This window comes from Leucopleurus acutus (assembly GCF_964270905.1).
Source record: "Leucopleurus acutus genome assembly, chromosome: 13".
Classification (NCBI taxonomy): domain Eukaryota; kingdom Metazoa; phylum Chordata; class Mammalia; order Artiodactyla; family Delphinidae; genus Leucopleurus; species Leucopleurus acutus.
Genome location: NC_139155.1, coordinates 7,913,406 through 7,936,410, shown reverse-complemented (window position 1 = coordinate 7,936,410; position 23,005 = coordinate 7,913,406). Strand labels below are relative to the sequence as shown.

At 39.0% G+C, this 23,005-nt stretch overlaps 1 protein-coding gene across 2 annotated transcripts in view; it reads left to right on the top strand.

Annotated features, from left to right (window-relative positions):
• SOCS6 (suppressor of cytokine signaling 6) overlaps window positions 1–19,242 on the top strand; it is a 31,819-nt gene extending 12,577 nt beyond the window's left edge. For both annotated transcript variants that reach the window (XM_082853205.1, XM_082853204.1), the window contains one exon: window positions 15,559–19,242. In XM_082853205.1, coding sequence (XP_082709331.1) covers window positions 15,688–17,295 — 1,608 coding nt within the window. In that variant the 5' untranslated portion in view covers window positions 15,559–15,687 and the 3' untranslated portion in view covers window positions 17,296–19,242. The remainder of the gene's footprint in view (window positions 1–15,558) is intronic.
• Window positions 19,243–23,005: the final 3,763 nt, after the last annotated feature.

The window sequence follows — 23,005 nt, the reverse complement described above, 5'->3', positions numbered from 1 at the left end:
AAAGGCAGAACTTTTAATACTTTTTTATAGGAAATAACAGGAGATACATGCTTTCATTGTTGAAAGAATTTCTTAAGACAATAGAATCGGCCTACAATGAGGGAAGACTTAACAAATTCGACTAAAATGCAGTGAGAAACTTAAGTTCTCCAAGACACCACAAAAAGAATAAAACGTCAACAATACACAAGTACTATACAGCTGTAGAAAAAAGGAAGTAGATGATCTGTATAAACTGATACGGAGTGATTCCTAGGGGTCTGAAATTACCTGCCTTTCCATAAATCTTTGTTTTCTGTATATCTAGTGAAGCATTTTAATCATTCTTTCCTGTAATAAGGAAAAAAGAAAAATGTTTAAAAGCCAACTCATTTTACGTTGCCACCAGTGATGTAGGAGGGTTCCAGTTTCTCTGCATTCTTGTTAAGGCTGGGTCTTGTCCTTCTAGTGGGTGGGTGGTGGTGTCTCATTGTGGTTTTCATTTACATTGTCCTCACGACCAGTAGTGTTAAGCACCTTTTCATGTGCTTACTGGCCATTTGTATGTCTTTGGTAAAAGGTCTTATTTAAGTTTTTGCCCATTTTAAAACAGGTTATTTGTCTTTCATTCAGTCTTAAAGAGTTCTTTATGTATTTGTTCTGGGTACAAGTCCTTTATCAGATATATGGTATGCAAATATTTCCTCCCAGTCTGTGGCTTTTCTTTCCTCTTAATGATGCATTTTGCAACACAAAAGTCTATAATTTTAATGAAGTCCCAATGTTCACTGGTTTTTATGAATAAGCTTCTCAGTTGTATGCTGTTAGTTTATCTCCAAAATGCTGAAATGGTTGCTTTTGACAGTTTGACCCAGCTTTATAGTTACTTTTTACAGAGAGGATTTATTAGCTTCCCTTTCCATCATGCCAGAAGTGGATCCCCTTTGGTATATACTTTTTAATTCCTATTTTCAGATGAGGAAACTGAGGCATGGATGCCCAAGATCATTGGGCGGTGGTGGCTGTGATTTGAACTCGGGCAGGATGGCTGCAGAGTCTCTGCTCAGAACCACAAGGCTCTGTCCTCCCAGGCTCCATATTGTGTTAACACAGATAAAGTGACACGTGACGGCTCTTGTGTCTATTGCTTGGCAACTTCCTTTGTGACTTTGGGCCAGTTGTTAAATATTCTAAGGTTTCGTTTACTCTTCTATAAAATGGAGATAAAGATAGGACCTTCCAAACAGAGTTCTTGTGAGAATTCAAGGAGATTAGTGTGCATTTTAGTGCATAATAACCTCCTAGTGGGTGGTGCTTGTGGTGGTGTTAGTAGTCGTAGTGACAGGACACCTCCCCTCTTCCTCCTGGTGTGAGTTAGGTCTCTCTGAATGATGGTCCCATCCTAATGTGTTCCTTTTACAACCCTTCTGCAAATGCTTGCTTACTTAAATTCTCTACTAGAATCTAAGGGCCTGGAGGGTAAGGACTTTATCTTTCATCCCTGTGTTTTTACTGTGGTTTGCAGCTATCTCCTTATACTGTTCAAGGAAGTGCAGTGTTTTATCAGTGTCAAGACAAGTATGTGAGCTGGAGTGATAAATACTGTAGGAGAGGGAGGCAAAGAGGTGGGCATAGTTAAGGAAACATACAGAAATTGTAGTGAATGATGAGAACCACTTGTATGGAGTGAACTCAGTGGTACCGAGGTGGTTTGATGTCAGGGATTTGGCTGGATCAGGTGTTCATTCCTGGTCTTCATAGGGATCAGAGCTGCTGGGAGAGTCTGGGTTGTGAATAGGAAGCAAAAGACTGAAAGAAGAGAGTGCGGTATATGGAATGAGACAAGGCAAGGTGCAAAGGGGAAGATGGATCAGGAGATAAGAAGCTGGGGAGAACTGGGAACAGTTTAAGCAGGTTTAGAGAGACGGATGATTAAGGAAAGGTGTTGAGACCTTACCTTTGACCCTGAGGGCATCAGAGTCCTGCTTTTCATGACACCAGGTGGCTGAAACACACAGACACACATTCCTTTACACAGGCTGCAGATTTTCTTTTGTAAGGGGAGAGGGTGGTCATTGTTCTGTAGTAAAGTGAAACCTGCTCCATTGCCACAGGAAGATCTACTGTAGAAAATGTATGTCTTGCATGTAGGGCTTCCTGATCCCATTTCCTGTTCACTAGAAGTGTAATCACTGATACTCGGATATTCTTTGAGACATTTACTATACATATTTAGGCATATAAATAAGTACACAAATGGGATCATATTTGCATTTTATTTTGTAACTTGCCTTTTTCCAACAATATATCTTAGACCCCTTTCTTTATATAATATTCCGTCGTATTGATGGATTATAATTTATTAAACTAGTCCACTGATTTTTGATGTGTATTTTTATTGTTGCTCCCTGATATTTAGATTAATTCCACATTTTTAGCAAAATAAATTATGCAGCAAAAGTCTTGTGTAGTGATTAAGTGGACTCGTTCTGTAGAATCAGTTCTGTGATCTTAGGCAAGTGCTGTGATCTCTGCCTCAGCGTCCCCATTTATGCAATGGGAATGTTACTATTGTTATGACTGCCTTTAGCTGCAAGCACCTGTATAGCTTACTGTGTGGTCAGCATTTTTTAAGGACATCGCATTTACGAACACATTTAAATCTCACAACTAACTTGCATGATTGATACTGTTATTTCTAAGATAACACACCGATAAAAGGTGGACCTGGGGATATACGTGACCTCGTGCATTCTGGTTTCAGAGGAGTGCTGCCCACCGTGCTATATACTTCTTGTGCCTAGTACCGAACTCGCTGGGTTATCAGGATTAAACGAGACGCAGTGTATTCCAAAGGCTTAACCCAAGGCCTGGCACATATTAGGCCAATATGGGGCCTGTATTTACCAACAGTAGGCCATTACTAGGTAAATGATCGAGTAATATTAGTTTTTATTTTTTTAATTCTGTAGCGAACATCGTTTTCCATATGTTCCTGTTTTCGGCATGAATATGGATCCAAAAGACAAATTCCTAATAGCATAATTATTGGTTAAAGCATATGTGAATTTTAAGATTTTGATAACTATTTTCAAATAGTCCTCCTCAAGTTGTACCCATTTGCACTTCAACAATTAGTTATCAGTGCTAGTTTCCCATACCTTTGCCAACGTTGTTAGTTTTTTCAAACTCATTGGTGAAAGATATTATCTTGTTTTGCTTTGAATTTCCTTTCTAGTGAATTTTTAAGGTTGATATACAGTTTATGTACAGTGAAACACCCTTTACAGTGTACAGTCTGTTGAGTTTATACAAATGCATTCCGTCATGTAACCACCATCACAGTCTCATTGTAGCACAGTTCGCATCTCGCCCAAATTCCTTTAATTTCTTCGTGGTGAATGAGTTGAGAATCTTCTAGGGTGTTGACTGGCCACTTGAATTCATTTTCTCCCTCTCCTGCTTTGCCTGATTTCTCTCTTACTTGTTTGCTTGACTTCTTTTTTTCCATCGTTCTTTTTGTGTGAACTGTTCCTTTGTATATTTTGCCCGTTTGCTTATAGGATTGTGTGCCTTTCTCTTACTGATTTCTAAGAGCATGGTCTATGTGACAGAAATTAATCCTTGGTCATATGTGTTGGCAGTTTTCCTCCAGTTTGTTTTTTGGCTTTATGCCATTTTTTGGCTATCCAGAAATTTATACATCTTGCATTGTTATATCTGTCGATCTTTTTCTTTATGGAGTCAAGATTTTATGTTGTGCATAGAAAGTCTTTCTTGCAGTGCAAGTTTTTTAAGAGTTTCCTTCAACTTTCATTTATTTATTTATTTTGTTTACATATTTGATCCTTCTGGAATTTATTTTTACATAAGAAATAAAGTCAGAATCTTCCTTTCCCCACCACTCCCAAATGGTTTTGCAACCTACTCTCATCGTCTCTTTAATAACCCACCTTTTCTCCGGTAGTTCCACCTGTCGTAGTTACAGAGCCTTTCCTATGTGTCTGGTCTGTTTCTTGACTTCCTAGTCCTTGTCCCTCCAGGTTTAAGCGCTCACAGTATGTTCTGACATCCAGTGCAGCTCATCCTCCTTCATTTGTCCTTTAGGATTTTCCTTACTTTTTTCATTGTTTATATGTCAGAGTTAACTTCAATATCATTTTATCAGGTTTCTGGCAAAGACATCATTGATGTTTTCATGGGATCTTGAATTAATATTTTGACAGAATTGAATTGTTTTATTGAAGAACAAGATAAGTCTTTCTATATATTTAGATCTCTTATGATCCTCTGAGGAGTTTTAGAGTTTTTCATGAAGTTCTGGACATTTAAAACATTAATTTCATCTTTTTAAAAACTGTTATAAGTAGAATCTAGTCTTTTATTGTATTTTCTTACCAGCTTTTAAAAAATATAGAATTACTAGTGATTTTTACATATACATTTTGTAAGCAGTTACTTAACTGAGTTTTCTTCTTTCCCCCCTAATAGTTCCTCAGCTGCATCTGTTGTATTTCCAGATATTCATTCAATCATGTCACTTGTAAATAATGACAATTTGTCTCCTCCTTTCCAATATTTATACTTATTTCTTACTCTTGTCTAATTAATTGGCTAATATGTTAAAAATAATGCTAAATAAAGTATTGATAATTGGCATCCTTGTTGCCGGCTTTCAGCATTTCTTCATTGTTCATTATGGCTCATAATTTTGTTATATGTATCGTGTTAAATGTCCATCTATTTCAATTTTACAAAGACTATTTCTGGGGGAAGTCAGAAATTGATGTTATTTTTTCAGATCTTTTTTGTTCTTCATAGCTATGCTCATATGATTTTGCTTCTTTGATCTATGATAAATTATACTAATAAATTTACAAATATACAGCCATGCCAGTCATCCTGGGATGTACCTTATCTAGTTGAATCGTTTCCCCCCACTACTCTGAACGTTTGCTGCTGTTTAAGATTTCTGTTTCGGTGTTCGTAAGTGAGATTTCTGTTTCGGTGTTCGTAAGTGAGATTTTGGTGTTTTGGTTTTTTAGAATTTGTTGTCTCTGTCCAGTTTCGGTATCAGTGTTCTTTTGACTTCAAAAATAAATTTGGGAGCCTTTTTTTTTTTTCCTCGCTATGCCCTGAAGTAGTTTAGTGAGTATTTGACATATATCTATAGTGACTTGTCACTTTTTCTCCCCAAGGGAAGAGAGGGCCATGGTAGTTCTTGGATAACTTTCTCAGGTTCTTTGACAACTGTCAGCCTCTTTTGGATTCCTCCCTCTTCTGATACAAATTTTGGTAATATATACTTGCCATAAAATTATCCATTTCATCTGAGTTGCAGGTTGATTTTCATAGCATTTCAAAGTACTCTTAACATATTTTGATTTCTCATAGATCCATACTTATTGCTCTTTCCATTTCTAATTTTGTGTAAACACATTTTCCCTTTTTTCTTGATTATGACAGCCAGTTGTTGTTAGCTTATGCCTTTTTTCATTCTTTTCTATTAGAGGATTTTTTCCCAAAATAATTAGGTTTGATATTTATCAGTTAATGGAAAAACTGCACTGAAGGGCTTCCCTGGTGGCGCAGTGGTTGAGAGTCCGCCTGCTGATGCAGGGGACGCGGGTTCGTGCCCTCGTCCGGGAAGATCCCACATGCCGCGGAGCGGCTGTGCCCGTGAGCCATGGCCACTGAGCCTGCGCGTCTCCGGAGCCTGTGCTCCGCAACGAGAGAGGCCACAACAGTGAGAGGCCTGCGTACCGCAAAAAAACAAAACAAAACAAAAAAAACTGCACTGAAACATGCACTCATGTACTTTTAAACATTTTATTTTAAATTAAAAGAAGCAAATATGCACTCTCATTCATTTCCAAGTGTAGGACCAATGTCTTTTCTTTAAATAATCAGTGACTAAAAACTCTTATCAGTTTGAATTATGTCATCTCCAGCCTTCCATAATGCATCATCTTTGATTTCCAGTTTGGCACTTCTTTTAAGTAAAATTATAATCCCACTTGCAAAGCAACCTTCGTACGAAGGCTGAGATATTTTCTGCAGTAACGTTTTCATAGTCCTTTAGAGCGGTTTTGCTTACACCTAATTCTGCAGAAAATTTTTTTAGCCATCTGCATTTATTTAGTGTTTACAAATCGATTAACTTTTTTTGTAGGAAGAACTTTAAAAAAAAAAAAAAGACTCTGAGTTCAGAAAAGTTTGGATGAGCATCAGCAATGCCCAGGAACTATTTCAGTTACTGGGGTCTAACAAGCGACCAAGTGATAGTGTTCCTGATCTCAAATAGAATACAAGTAGATATAATTCAGCTGATAGAATAAGAAAATCACAGGAATGCTGAAGAAGAGGAGAATCGGAAAGAGGTGGCTAATAGAAATTTTATGATGTTTTGAAACTTTATGAGGCAGTTGGTTTTAGTGTGTTGTTTTTATGTAACATATGATTGGATTTTAAAAACCAGATCTGAAAGTCTCTTTATTTTTATAGTTGGGTGTATCCCATTCATATTTATTGGCATAACAAACATTGGGACCTAAATTCCATCTCCTGTTATATTGGCCATTGACCTTATTTTCTTTTTTTATATGGTCTGTTTCTTTCCCTCATTTCTACTTCTCCCTTTATGGAAAGGCTTTAGTAGTCTCTTTTTTATTTTTCCTTTTTTATAAAGGTAATGGCAGGTAGTGACCTGACAGATTCAGGAGCAGTGGAGTAGAATTCAAGGAGCTGACCTGGGAGGGCATGAGCCATGTCACGCTCAGAAACTGGCTGGAAATTGAAATGCAGAGAGATGGTTACAACAGTGAACCTCCCATCTTGCTGATTTTTAATGTGGATGCTTTGCTTACATTAAAAGTCTTTCTCTTTGTTCTTTTAAACTGTCTTCACAGGTAGTTTAAGCTATCAGTTCTCAAAGTATGGTTTGTGGATCCCCTTTCATAATAATGCTAAAACATTTGCCTTTTTCACTGTATCGCCATTTTTGCCGAGGGTGCAAAAGCAATGTGAATAAAATTGATGGTGCCTTACCACGAACAAAGCAATGGCACTAACTGTGTAATAGTATTAAACTTTCATAGTAGTCATATGTTCTTCACCTCCAAGCACTTGTAGTAAGAAGAAAATTCCAGTTACATTTAAGAATGTCATTGATGAAGCTATAAAAATTATTAATTTTATTACATTTTGACCTTGAGTACACACCTTTTCAAAATCCTTATGATGAAATGGAAATGTGTAGGAAGCACTGTACCACATGCTAATGAAGGTGTCTTGAGCGAAGCCTTGAGCCTTTGTTTGAGTTACTTACTTAACTAACTGCTCTTTCATGACACGCCACTTTTAACCTAAAAGAACAATTGACAGACAAACTATGGTTAATCAACTTGAGTGTTCAGTCGATATTTTCTTATAAATGGTCAAAGTAAAGCCTTTCTCTTCACTGACAATATCGTTGCCCATGTTAGATTCAAGCAAAAGTTAGAATTGTGGAAAACTTCTATCTACCACTGTTTGCTTAACTGCTTCCCAGTACTTACAGACTTTTCTGATGAGATCAGTGGTGATATTAAATGTAATTTTTTGATATTGTATAATGAAATAACTAATACATGATGTTAAAAAATCATGCCTGCATAAAGGATTCATTCAAAATGTCACCGAGACCAATGGATTTAAATGTAGTAGAGTAAAAAAATTCTTGATATGGCTGTAGATTTCTTAGCACTACTAACTTTTAGGAAACTAGCACTTGATTTTGTTCTAGTATCACAAGAAGACTATCCACAGTTATGAAAAGGTTATTAAATAAAATATCCTCCCCTTTCCAGTTCTATATCTGTAGGAGGTTGGATTTTCTTCTTACACTTTAACTGAAACAACATATTGTAACAGATTGAATGCAAACACAGACGAGTGCAGTTGTCTTGTCAGACAGAGAAAAGATTTACAATAATGTAAAACAGTACTACTTCTCTCACTGAATTTTTGTTTTGGGAAAATGTATTTATTTTTCTTGAAAAATTATTTATGTTAACATGTAATGAGTAAATTGTCATTTAAAAATGAATAAATATTTTTATTAAATCTCTAATTTCTAATAGGGATTAAATGTAATAAAGAAATTCTTGATATGGTTTCAGATTTCCCAGGGCAACTAACTTTTTTTTTTTTTTTTTGCTGTGTTGGGTCTTTGTTGCTGCGCATGGGCTTTCTCTAGTTGCTGCCAGTGGCGGCTACTCTTCGTTGTGGTGCGCAGGTGGCTTCTCTTGCGGAGCACGGGCTCTAGGTGCACGGGCTTCAGTGGTTGTGGCTCGCAGGCTCAGTAGTTGTGGCGCACGGGCTTAGTTGCTCCGTGACATGTGGGATCTTCCCGGACCAGGGCTCGAACCCGTGTCCTCTGCATTGGCAGGTGGATTCTTAACCACTGCACTACGACGGAAGCCCAGGGCAACTAACTTTTAAGAAACGATTTCAGTAGATATAACCCACAGAGACAGAGCTTTACTGTGGCCTTCAGTAGTTTTAAAAAGGGCAAAAAGGTCCCAAGACAGGAAAGTTTGGGAACCACTGACTTAAGCACGAGCACGACCAACAGGGCAGCTTGTTATAGGGGAAATGTGAGCTTTGGCGTCAGCATCCAGGTTCAAATTCTGGATCTGCTAGTTTTCCTCGTGGCAAATTATTTAACTTATTTGGGCAAGTTCTAATCTCCCTGAGACTCAGTTTCCTCACTTTTAAAGTGGCAATAATAATGCTGTTTTGTTTGTTGAAGGTTAGGTAGTTGTTTTGATGTTGTCCTTTAAGTTTTTTCATTTTACAATGGCAAGCATGACTACCTCCAATCATTCCTTAAAAAAGAGATTGTGAAATTATTTGAAGATATTATCTTCTGCCTGTATGGATAAAGTATTCATGTCTAAAACTTCCCCTTGAACCTTTATACACATTTTCAAGTATATGTGTAAACTTAAAATTTTACAATTAGAAAAGCAGTGAAACTAATTCAGAACATTTACTTCGGCATGATGAGACAGATGGTAATCCTATAAAAAGATGGCGTGTATTTTTAGAAGTGCAAACAGAAAAACAGATACTCTTAAAAATTCCAGAGTAATCTTTGCCTAGAAAATGAAGGGAAGAGATAAAAGACCATATGGCCTACTAGAACTTTTTGTAGTTTCTAATGTTTAGGATTGAATTTTGTTTATTGAATGTTATATTAAGTTGCATATGGTTTGGTAGTTGAAAAAGGAATAATTATCAAGTAGATAATTACCAAGTACTTTTACTGTGGTTATCAGTCTTGTTTTCTATGAAATGGATGTGATAGTGGGAAGCAGAACCATTTGAACCCCAGATCTACTAAGGGTAATTTAAATGTAATACTTACCACGTCAGAGGCAGTTACCGGTTCTGCTCTTGAGGCAATTAAATACATCAGCATCAAGTCACCTGTCATTGTGGGCCAGTGTTCTCATTCATTTTACTTTGTTGTTTATTCAGCAAATATTTATTGAGTGCCTTCTTTGGGCCAGATACAAGCTAGGTGCTGCGATAACATGCTGGGAAAAGAATGGACATAGTCTCTTCTTTTGTGTCAATCATAGTCTGATGGGGTGATAGGTATTAATCGAATAATCATACAAACAGATGTAAGCATACATCCTAGATAAAAATCGTAGGCCAGAGAGGTGTGCAGTATTCTGACATCATGTAATTGGGGAATTTCACCTGATCAGGAAGAGTAAGGTATGTTCCCTGAGGAACTGACAGATGAGCTGATGTGTGAAGGAATTAGTCAAGGAGGAGAATGGGAAAAAAAAAAAAAAACACAGTTCAAATCAAAGGAGCAGTATGTTAAGAAGTTGTGTGTTGAGTGAAAATATGGTGAATGTGAATGGAGCAGAAATCATCAAAAATAGCCAGATTGTATAGAATTTATTGACCATGTTAAGGAGTGTTGTAACATTCTCCCAAATGATGGTGAATTATTGCTTGAGGTGGGGAGTGAGGAAGGTGAAGATGGGCAGGGGATCCGTTCACCATACCTGATTAGGTTTGCATGTCTAGCATTTATTGACTCCTAGTTACTGAGCACCTCCTGTGCCCGTGCTGTGCTCCTGGATGCTTGGGACACATCAGTGAGTAAGGCAGAGTTAATATCCTTACTTTAGTAAAGCTTATGTTCTTTAAAGAGGTGGGAGAGTGACGGAGAACCTACTAAGACAGTTCTGTTGTCTGCCAGGGAAAATGAGTGAGCATGGTAAGCGGGTTTGTGTTGCAGCCTAAATGGCATGATCAGGGCAGGTCTCACTGAGAAAGTGACAGTTGTGAAGACTTGAAAGAAGTGGCGGGGGCGGAGCTGGTTGTGCAATGTTTGCAGCCAGCGCCCAGGCCCTCAATGGCAGCACGTGTCTAGTATTCTCAGAGCACCAGGACGCGAGTGGAGAGGGCAAGGGAAGAGTGGTATAGGAATGGGGGCGTGACATCATGTGCGGCCTTGCAGCCCACTGTAAAGACCTGTTTTTCACTGGGTGAGATGGAAAGCTCTTTCGGGTTTTACTCTTCCTGCAGTTTGGCAGTTGGATTCGAGGAAGACCAGAGTGTATGTGGGCAGGAGATGAGGCTGTTGCCTTCTTATAGGCTGCCTGGATCCTGCAGTGTGTTCTTTCTTATTCAGGCCTCCTTTCCACTTCATGTTCTGAATCCTTTTTCGTCCTCTGAACCTACTTTTCAGAACTTACCTGGTTGTGAATCCCTAAAGCTTGGGCACGTGCTGCAGATGTTTTCCGTGCAACCTCGGGATGAGTCTGTATGTGTTCCTAGCTGCATTAACTGTGTCTACACACCTACACACACACACACACACACACACACACACACACACACACACACACACACACACACACACACACACACACACACACGTTTCTAATGACTGGCCTATCCATAAATGGTGGACCCTGAAGGGTTTGAAACTACAACTGTTTCCTACCAGAATTGAAATTGAATGTAATTCACTAAAATTATATCACAAAATTGGGGCATTATGAAGAATTGCTTGCAAATGGAAACTAGCTATGAATAAAACCTTTATATGCAGTTGACTCATGTTTGAGTCTCTCCAGTGCTTTATGTTGAACTTGAACTCTCCCCACCCATCCATTGTTAGAAGAATTTAGGAGGCATGTGGCCTGTGAGGAGGACTTGGATAGCCTCCCCGAGACCTCCAGGTGGCTCCGCGTGGTTAGCATCTTACTGTTATTCAGAAACTGTTCATCTGTTTTTCAGATGAGGCAGTTTGAGACCCCTGGGTTCTTTGTGGGCTTCTTTGGTTGGTTTTGTCAACAAAGTTACACTCCTGATGGGTTTGTGTCTGTGTTGGAGAGGATGATGTGTGGTCTCAAAACTGGGAAGTGCATATATAAACTAGACCATGTTCATATTTGAAACCTTTTAGTTCTTCTCATTGCACTTCGAACCAGACCCAGGTACCTCGCCGTGCCTGTCTGGTGCCCACTCATCCTTCACGCCTTGGACTTCGGGCACACTGGGCTTCTCAGTTTTGCATCTGCAGTTTCCCACCTCAGGGCCTTTGCACATGCTCTTCCCTCAATCTAGAAAGTTGTTCACTCAGCCTTCCTTTGCACGACTGGCTCCTTCTCATCATTCCAGCCTTAGCCTAAATATTTGGCTGTCAGAGAGGCCTTGGATACGTGTCGTATGTGTTTATGGAGCCTAAAGTAGGAACCCTGGTGTTCTCTGATAGCCTCCCTTTCCTTCATGGTATCTGTCACAGTTACCAACGATCGTCCTCTTTGCTTTACTTGGTTTGTGTCTGCACGGCCCAGGCAGCCTCTCCCAGGAAATGGTGAGTACCGGGACCTTAGGGCCACTGGCTCTGTTACCACTGAGGTGCATTCTTCCCACGTACAGAGTTTTCTCTGAAGACAGAAGACCTTTTTTGTAGGTCAGGACTCCTTTGAGGGTGTGAGGAAAGTGACAGGTAGAGAAAGGAACATAGAGTATTTGGTCTGTGAGTTCAGCAGATTGGCAGAACCACTAAGACGCACTCGTGAATTTTACCCACACGCTAGCATGCAGCAGGTTAGGGTGCAGCTAGGAAGCAGAATCAGGAATCACTATGCCTTCCCCTGTGTCTTTATTTACAGCCTGGTCTGACTTAGGGCTTTTAATCGTTGGTCATGTTCGTAGTTGACTGCTTAAAGATACTCTATCAGATTGTGTCTGTCCAGTTTCTTCCTATTGTTTTTTTTTCTTTTTTTGAATTTTATTTTATTTTTTATACAGCAGGTTCTTATTAGTTATCTATTTTATACATATTGGTGTACCTGTCGTTTTCTTTCACCCATCTTGGAGCTCACAGATTTCATCTCTTAGTTTTGAATCACACATCTTAACTCCTCTTGGATCCAGTAGAGTATCTTACAAATGGGAGGGGGAAAGGGCAGTAGAGGACTTTATGAAAAGCAGCTTACAAGCAGAAAGGACAGTCTGTAGCACCTACTGTAATATTCTGAGACTGAGGACAACCTTATGTTTCTTTTGGACCTGATGACAGCATAGTACTTATATAGGTAATGCCATTGTTATGCTACTTTTCACCCAGCCTCAACTTGTGAGATCAAAGATACTTTTTATTTTTAGATGTACTTATACAACTACATGGTACTAAGTATTGGGGGGTGGGATGTAATTTAGTATATTTACTTCCTTCTCGTTACTAGTATTTATTTGGTGGAATTTCTTCAGTAGTTTTCACATGTCTGAACGCATACCATGTGAAGTATGGGAGTAGACACCCATTACCCGTATGGTAGAGCTTGCTAACAGATAGACACGTGTTTTTTCTGTGTGTCTTTTTTTACGTGGAATTGCCAATCCTTGATCATTTGTAATAATGACTTTTGATTCTTATAGGAGATAGAGTGCTTTATTTTTTTATTAGATCTTTATTGGAGTATAATTGCTTCACAATACTGTGTTAGTTTCTGTTGCACAACAAAGCGAATCAGCCATATGGAGTGCTTTATTTTGATAAGAGGAGATTTAGCCAGTTTTGCACAGTGTGGATTTTTCTATCCATTTACTTGACAGCTAAGGAATATTTATTTGGTATCAAAGAGTTTAAGCAGTGTATATTAAGTATCTAATGATAGTTCCTGGTTAGGAATATAAAAAACGAATAAGACATGGTCTCTATTTTTTAGTACTACAATCTGGTTGGAGAGATAAGACATGAATAGAATACAAGCAGTTCTAAGTCACTGTGTGACATACTGTTAAAGAGGTACAGGTTGAGTATTTGGAGTCCAGAAAAGGGAGGGGAACTCCTTTCTGGTTGGGTGATCAGAGAATATTTAAGGAGGAAGTATATTTTTTAAGGAATTTCCTGAAAGGTGGATTAGGAAAGAAGAAGAGAACATTTATCAGGAGGAGGAAAATAGCATAAACGAGGCACAGCAGTAGAAAAATAAAAGGCTTCATAATTAAGATTGAAACTGAACTTTTCTTCTCTTTTTTTATTGAAGTACAGCTGATTTACAATGCTTTAATTTCTGCTGCACAGCAAAGTGATTCAGTTATACATATATACATTCTTTAATATTTTTTTTCCATTATGGTTTACCATAGGATATTAAATATTGTTCCCTATGCTATATAGCAGGATCTTGTTGTTTATCCATTCTATATATAATGGTTTGCATCTACTAATCCCAGCCTTCCACTCCATCCCTCCCGCAACTCTCTCCTCCTTGGCAACCACAAGTCTGTTCTCTGTGTTCATGAGTCTGTTTCTGTTTCTTAGATAGGTTCATTTGTGTCATATTTTATATTCCACATATAAGTGATATCATATGGTATTTGTCTTTCTCTTTATGACTTACTTTACTTAGTATGATAATCTCAAGTTGCATCCATGTTGCTGTAAATGACATTATTTTGTGCTTTTTTATGACTGAGTACTATTCCATCGTATCTGTGTACCGCATCATCTTTATCCATTCGTCTGTTGATGGACACTTAGGTTGCTTCCATGTCTTGGCTATTGTGAATAGTGCTGCTATGAACATAGGGGTGCATGTGTCTTTTTGAATTAGAGTTTTGTCTGGATATGTGCCCAGGAGTGGGATTGCTGGGTCATATGGTCATTCTATTTTTAGTTTCTTGAGGACCCTCCATACTGTTCTCCACAGTGGCTACACCAACTTACATTCCCACCAACAGTGCAGGAGGGTTTCCCTTTTCTCCACACCCTCTCCAGCATTTTTTATTTGTAGACTTTTTAGTGTTGGCCGTTGTGACAGATGTGAGGTGGTACCTCAATGTAGTTTTGATTTGCACTTCTCTAATAATTAGAAATCTGAATTAACATTTTATACCATGCCTAGAAAGTCAGCTGGGCCTGACCGTCTACATCGAGCTTTAAATAGATTTACATGCTTGGGTTTGGGAGGCGGTGGGGGTGACGCTCCAGACAGACCAGATACAAGCCATTTTGGATACCGATCCATTGATCTCGTTTATCGAGAATTTGCTGATGTTCGGTTATTATTGTAAACGTTACTTCCTTTGCAACGTCCCTGTTGTTGTGGCAAAACATGTTTGTTTTGTCTGGTTTTCACAGCCTTTGGTTTTATGGATATTGGTAGTTACGTTTTCTTAATATCTGTGTGAACTGATGCCCAGATTTTTGGTGGACAAAATTGGGTTCATTGCTAGCGAGCCAGAAAATTATCACTTAACACAGGGAGGCTTTTATTAGTCTTCAGGTCACCAATTTCTACCTGTTAAGGCAAATAAATGCAGTTTCTGCTACTATGATGAATTGTACTTATCTAGTTGTTAGGAGTGTTCCCTGCAGGTGAAAGTGTTGAAGCTGCAAGTACCCCTCTCGGGGCGCTCTTGGCTGTTCAGGGTACTGGTAACGCGAAGGTGGAAGGGCCCTGTTCTCGCTGAACTAACTCATGGCTATAGAAGGACATTTCCAGGCTTTTCCTAGATAACTCATCACAGATGATGGGACTGCTTTAATTCATTTTTACAGATGTTTGAATATTTAAAAATACGTATAGCTTGTAGAATCGATGAGGCTTATTACGGATGTGGGGCCTTCTCTGTTGAGTGCTGGCCGTTTGCAGGACACAGGCTGGTAGCTTGGTAGCTGGAGAGGCCGGGGACGGTGTGGATCAGTGTGAAGAGGATGAGTGGCTCTGTTAGAGCTGTGTTAGGAAGTAAGGAACACAAACCGTAATTAGGGTAAAATCAAAGTAAGGTGCAGAAAGGAAAGAGGTAGAGTCGGGGTTGCTCTTTAAGCATTATCAAATATTTGTCCAGCGCTGATCAGGTAGTAGGCAGTGATGCATTGTGCTATGTGAAATGGAAAAAATACATCTTAATGGAGCTTACCTTCTTATAAACATACTCAGGCATCCTTGTTCAGAAGCTAAAGGATTGAAAGTGACTAAAATAAAACTTTTTGTGGAGATATTTTTTAATGTGGCCTTCTAACATTTTTTATTTTTTGCATTTTTTTAGAAAATGGCTCCAAAGGGTAAATGAAGCGGGAAAAATACATAGATGCAGCATTGCGTGCAGCCTCTCCAGATGTTCGAGGATAATATTCCAGAGAGAAATTGATTCCCTTGGATTAGGTAACTAGTCAGAATGAAGAAGATTAGTCTTAAAACCTTCCGGAAATCTTTCAACTTGAATAAAAGTAAAGAAGAAGCGGATTTTATGGTTGTACAACAACCATCACTAGCCAGTGACTTTGGAAAAGAGGATTCCTTATTTGGTAGCTGCTATGGGAAAGATATAGCCAGCTGTGATCTCAACAGTGACGATGAAAAAGGCGGAAAGAGTAGATCAAAAAGTGAAAGCCTAATGGGTACGTTGAAAAGACGGCTGTCTGCGAAACAGAAGCCGAAGGGCAAGGGCGGCGCGCCCTCCGGGGGCTCCGCGGACGAGGACACCTTCTCCTCCTCCTCGGCCCCCATCGTCTTCAAGGACGTGAGGGCGCAGAGGCCCATGAGGTCCACCTCGCTGCGCAGCCACCACTACAGCCCCACGCCGTGGCCCCTGCGCCCCACCGCGTCGGAGGAGACGTGCATCAAGATGGAGGTGAGGGTCAAGGCCCTGGTCCACTCGCCTGGCCAGGGCCCGGCCCTGAACGGCGTGCGCAAGGACTTCCACGACCTCCAGGCCGACACCGCGTGCCAAGAACAGACGAACTCGCTCAAGAGTTCTGAGTCTCAGGATGGGGACCTGCATCTCCACCTGGAAGAACATGTGCCTGTCGTTATCGGACTCGTGCCTCAGGACTACATTCAGTACACTGTGCCTTTGGAGGAGGGGATGTACCCTCTGGAAGGACCGCGCGGCTATTGTCTGGACGGCTCCTCCCCCATGGAAGTCTCCGCGGTCCCTCCTCCGGTGGGAGGGGGCTCCTTCCCCGAAGACGAGAATCAGGTAGACCCGGACCTCGTGGTGGCCCCAGAGATCTTCGTGGACCAGTCGGTGAACGGCTTGCTGATCGGCACCACGGGAGTCGTGCTGCAGAGCCCGAGGGCGAGTCCCGACGACGCCCCGCCACTCTCACCGTTGCTACCTCCCCTGCAGACGAATCAGATCCAAAGGAACTTCGGCGGGCTCGCCGGCTCTGACGCCCACGTGGCCGAAAGTATGCGCTGTCACTTGAATTTCGATCCTAACTCTGCCCCCGGGGTTGCCAGAGTTTATGACTCAGTGCAGAGTAGTGGTCCCATGGTCGTGACAAGCCTTACGGAGGAGCTGAAGAAACTTGCGAAACAGGGATGGTACTGGGGCCCCATCACTCGCTGGGAGGCAGAAGGGAAGCTGGCCAACGTGCCGGATGGCTCTTTCCTCGTTCGGGACAGTTCTGATGACCGCTACCTTTTAAGCTTGAGCTTCCGCTCGCACGGCAAGACCCTTCACACTAGAATCGAACATTCAAATGGTAGGTTTAGCTTTTATGAACAGCCGGACGTGGAAGGACACACGTCTATCGTGGACCTGATCGAGCACTCAGTCAGGGACTCCGAGAACGGGGCCTTCTGTTACTCCCGGTCTCGCCTGCCGGGCTCGGCCACCTACCCCGTCAGGCTGACCAACCCCGTGTCGCGCTTCATGCAGGTGCGCTCCCTGCAGTACCTGTGCCGGTTCGTCATCCGTCAGTACACCAGAATAGACCTGATTCAGAAGCTGCCTCTGCCAAACAAAATGAAGGATTATTTACAGGAGAAGCACTACTGAGAGGCTATGAGAACCCTGCGTCTTGCACTTGGGGAGGAAGGAAAAGAGATTGGAATACAGTTTACAGACTTTCCATTGCTATCAAAATCTTTTGCTGCCATACTGTTTCAGTTTTATGTGTAAAAGAGTAACCAGTTCGTTTAGGGGTGGGCAAGTGTTGGCAAGGTGTCTTGGGTTTACTTTGGTTCTTTAAAAAGGGAAGTCTTGAGCTTTTAGAAGAGTGAACTATCTTCCATCAGTGTGCAGAATAATCACAATGTGAATTAATCAGATTCTCCTTACCCACCCCGCCCCCAGTCCTTTGCTGCTATCCACTGTGATTTTTATGCATTAAAAGCACATTTCATGTGTATTCAATCCTAAGTAAAGTTAAATGAAACTTATAGAATGAACATTGTTATGTCTCTTTCAATGGCCCGTTTTCAAAGATAGTGTTGAGTAAACATAGCCGTGTGATAAGTCACAGAGGTCACACCTACACTGAAAATGATTTTTAATTTCATACTTCAGAAGGATTTATTTAGAATTATGAACTGACATAATCTTGGGTAATGGAACAGAGATCTGCTACATATCTTTTACAACATTCAGTTCTAAATTATTTTAAGGTTGTGCTGTTATGTTGGTTGTGAGAAGTTGGACTTTTCTGTTGCCTTCATTTTCATCTTGTGGTTTGTCTGTTTTAATAAATGGCCTTACAGAATTGTAAAGAAATGTATACCACCAATTTAGAAATTGTTGCCTTTTCTGTCATTAAACTCTGGTACAAATTGGCGTAACATATAAAGACCTAATGGAACTAGAACTATTAAAGAAATACTAGATGATCATAGTTTCCGGTGTTAAGCAGTTTTATTGTTATCTATACTTTCCTTTGGTAAAATGTTTTATCTGTGATTTCTTTAGCTTAGTCAACATTTTCTTGGGTGAACTTGATGTAGAAATGATTTTCATAAATGGACTAGATCCTCTTGCAACATAAAGTTTATATAAAGTTTTAAATTGATTTGAATAGAAAGAAAACATTGTTTTAAAGTTGGGTTTATATTTTTCTTTTATGCAGTCACTATTGAGATGTGCTAGATTTGACCCTTCCTTCCCCCCCACCAAAAAAACAAAACCAAAAAACCAAAAAAACCCAGTGACTTGAGTTGACAAACTGTGGAGATTGTGGAGCACCATGTAAGAAAAATATTAAAACCCAATCAGGTGTATGGAAGTGTTTGCCTACCGTATATACTGACCTTTAAAAATAGGTTTTCTATTTGTTTCTTTTTAAGTCCTTAGTAAATTGACATCATTAGTTTTTTCATCTCTTCTGAGTCAGTCCTTTGGGCGGGGGTGGAGTATGTTACCTCCAATACTTTTTATTTTGAAATGCAGTGTTTATTTACTGCATGATTCTTTAGTGTTTCGGAATTGCTCCATCCAGAAGATGTTTCTAGCTACATAACTTTAAAGGAAATGTTTCCCTCTCAGACGAAGCATGTAATTTAAGACATTTCTTCCTTTGTCCCTCGGTTTTCCTATCTCTTACCCCCATTTAATAACAAGAGTAAAGGTCTCAGATCAAATTTAGTAGCGTTGTCATTCAGACATAAGCAGTATCCCCATTTTTTTCTCTCTTTGTTTTTTAGAGTCAACTGAGAATTACCAAGAAAAGGCACAATGCCATAAGATCTGTTATGATATTTTGACTTAAAGGGGAAAAGGTACTTAATTTTGGTGGAATGTTTGATTGTACCTTGTGACAAAGACTCCTCTTTCATTTTCTGATATGTTTTCACCTAATAAGATGGAATATGGAGTATACTGTAATAATATAATTTAAGTGTTCATTGTAAGCTATTTGGATTAAGAAATATTACAGAGTTGTAAACTTATCAAATTAATGCAAGACATTTAAACTATTTTTTTGCAAAACTATTTATTTTTAAACAATTTAAAATATATCTAGGGTGAGTTAAAAGTCCCTGTGCATCTATATTAGATGGCAGGTATTGTCACAGAGTCACTGTGTATTAATAATAAATGTTGAGATGGCTTCTCCATGTTTCTAGAAGCATTTACATGTACTCTTTGTGAGATCATGGTGCACAGAGGTCTTTGGACTGCCCTGAACCCCATCTTAATGTGGGCGTAGCCTGTTCCCCACGCCTTCCTCATGATACCATGTGTTTAAGATCTAGCCATTTGGTTTCAAGTTAAGATCATTCTAATTTCCATATAAATGGTTTTTAAATTGTATTTTGTGTTTTTATGGAGGGCAAGTCTTGATACTGTTCTAATTCAGAAAGCCAATCTTTAATGTGCTTTTTTATGTTCATAATATAAAATACTTTTAAGTAAAATGCCCTATTCTAATCCAATTTCAAATTGCTAGGGTCTGATAGCGTATCAGTAAAAATAAAAATATTTGCCAAGAAGTTATTTACAAACAGAGAAAGGAGTGTTGCAATATTTTCTGCTTTTGTTTAAAGAGAACCATTTGGCATATAGGCAGTACAACATAATGTGAAAGACTGGCTTTGTAGGGCAGTAAAACAGTCTGGTTAAAATTGGAAAGGGGAAAAAGAGAAATCAACCTGTAGTTTTCGTCTAGGTAGCATTTGGGTGAATTTCTGGATTCTGTTGAATGGTAGCGTAGATGACATGGGCACTACCTGTAAGTCATTTCTTAAATATGTGTTTCTGAAAAGCTGAGCTCAAGGCAAGAAAAAGAAAACAAGAAAGCTGTATCTTTCTGCCATAATAAATGAATCAGAGTTGCTTTTTATCAAATATCTCATCACAGAAACATGATGGAGGCCAGAAGCTATTTCCAGTGTTACTAGGACACTATTATGCAATTTTACAAATAATAAGAAAGCATAGAAAGTACTTGAAAAAGTCTCTTTCTCTTTCTAAGGAAAACTGTTCTGTTTGGTGCAATAATGTGAAAATTTTGGAAGGTCAAAAAATATCACAGGAAACGATCATAGAACTAAAAATAGTTTTTAAGGAAACCAGCTACACAGGGCAACCATCTTGCTGTTAAAGAAAATCATGTGCCAAAAGGCTATATCACTGGCATATAGGAAATAAAACCCAAGTATATACACATGATAATTTCTGAGCCAGTATTACTGAAACAGGATAAAAGTTACTGAAATCTTAGGTAGGTTATATGCAGTGTCTCTACTAGTGTTACCAGTCTGAATATCTTTCTTAACAATGCTTTCAGAAATGCCAGTTTTGATCATTGTACATTTCACATTGTATATGAGAGATACTTGCTTTATGAATGATTCAAAGTAACGTATTTTAAATGTTCATGGCTTTTCATCGAATGCGAAGTCGTAATTTGAAAATGAAATCATGCTACCAGCAATAGACAGTTTTGTTGAAAACTCTAATAAGGAACAGTCGCCAGTTCCGTAAATAACTTTAAAATTCTAGAATAAAGTATTGGTACGCTAGTAATCACAAATTCGGTTTCTTTTAATACTTTTTTAATCCTGTAAAGATTTTTTATAAACATCCTTTTTTATTAATCAGTTAAAACATGGCGAATGTGTAGCTGCCGTTTCTGAAAAGTGATCCAAACTCTACATCCAGAGATGATAAGAAATTCTTATAGAATTTTGTAATAAGTACATGTTGGGTTAAAGAAATTTTATAGTCGTTGGAGTGCCATGGAATTAATACTTGCAATCCAGATTGCTGTAGTTTACACTTTTCTGTATGTTTCGAATCAGGTGTGTACCATTTGTACTGAGAACACCACAGAATGAATTATCCAAAGTCCATTGATTTTAATACGTGTTTTGGTTTGTAAACAAATTAGTAATTTCTTGCACATTTTTGGAAATTAATCGTATAAAGAATTTATGTATCTGCTTCTAGATACAGTGTGTAAATAAAAATTTCGTTCACAAGGTCTGCCTTGCAGTCTATTTAATAACCAGATGCAGAGTTGGATTTTAATTAGTATAGGGTTAACTAGATAATTTCTGGATGTCCCATAAACTGGGCAGTTACTGGAGGGTAGGTACCAACAAATTTTAGTAAAACAGCAAAAGTGAAATGGTGGCATAGGAGACATCCAACAAATTAGGAGTTAGCCAATGTTGCTGATATCCTAGAGCCTTCAATACAAAAGCTGGAGTGAGTTGGCAGAACATTTGCAAAGCAAAGACTAATTAAAATTGACACAGTAATAAAACCTCATTAAAAGAATGTTAGGCTTAATGGTAAAATGTTTGGATTGTGACATTTGAAAAAATATGTCCCTTATTACTTAATGGTATTTTCATAGATATAGAACCAGGTTATCAAAATAGTGCTTTGTGTAGAAGTCATTTAGAAATCCCTTCATAGGCAGGAATGATTTCTCATAGCCCCTGAATTTCATTATATGCTTTTAAAGTTCTTAAACACCATATTGGGTTAAATGTTCTTTCGCGTTTTGTTGTTCTATTACTTTTTAACAAGTCTTTCATCATAGCTGATACAAAGATAAATTTTTAAATGACCTTGTTCAGAATATATCACAAATTTTGTCTTTCATAGACTCCAAATAACGTCACGTTCTAACCACATTTTCCAGAACTGGTATCAATTGACAGCATTGATTCTAATGTCAGACTTTGCTGATGGTGGTGCTAATGAAATATGAAATTAAGGAAAGAGAATGGTCAGGCCTCAAGAACTATGTAGAAGTATAGACTTCACAAACTTACACCCTAGCAAAATGAACAGATTCTTACTCATTCAACAAGAGAGCAAAACTTGCTGTCCAGTATGAGATGACTTGCTGAAAACATTGGGTCCACCTCAGAGCGTCCTAATTGATTATCATGCTGACCATAGTCAATTTCTCGTACTGCCTGCCACCTCACCTTTAAATTTTTTTTTTTAACCTCACAGATTTTACTTATTCTTTTACTAGACCTTCAACTTTCTGAGTCAAAAATATTTTAACCTTTATTTCACTTCAATTTAGTTCTTATTGTCTGCTATTTTAACCTCCAATCTAGTTTTCTTTTTTCTTTCAACTCTTTAGGTTCATTTAAACTTCATTATTTTTTAAAACATTTCCTTTAATTCTTTTAGTTTATTCGTATTCCAGTCTCCAGTTTTAAGGGCTTTCCAACCTTCTGAAACATCTTTTTTAAAAAAATTGACTAGTGTTCTTCCTGCTCTTTTTGCATGACTTGTCCTGCGAACGGATATTTCTGCCTCAGCTTCTTTGTTCCCACCATCCCCGTCCGCCTTCCCCAAGCCTCCTTCCCAGAGTCCAGGGCCTCCTGTTAACACCAGGGCCTGACACTGACAAAGAACCCAGTAGGAGTGGGTGTCTGCGTTAAGCATCCATTTCTGAGCACAGCTGAATTTTGTAGCCAGACTCCTGGAGTTTTGTTTTAAATTGCATTTTCCCTACTTAATACCAGGCAGCCTCACCACCTCTTCCAGAAGGGTTGGAGGAGGGTCCTCCTGGGAAAGGCTCCTTCAGACTGTAAAAGCCAAGGAGAAGCTGACCAGAGCTGGGATTATTTTGATAAGGTTTATGAACAGGGCCAGTTGCCTTTGCCTAGAGGTCATTTTGGGCCATCAAATTCTGTCCTTGGTAACTTGCTTGCAAATAAAGGGTCCATCTTAAGTTGAAAAGAAGTCTCTTTTGGATCAGGAGCCATGGATTACCCCACACCAAGGAAGTTTTAGGAAGCAC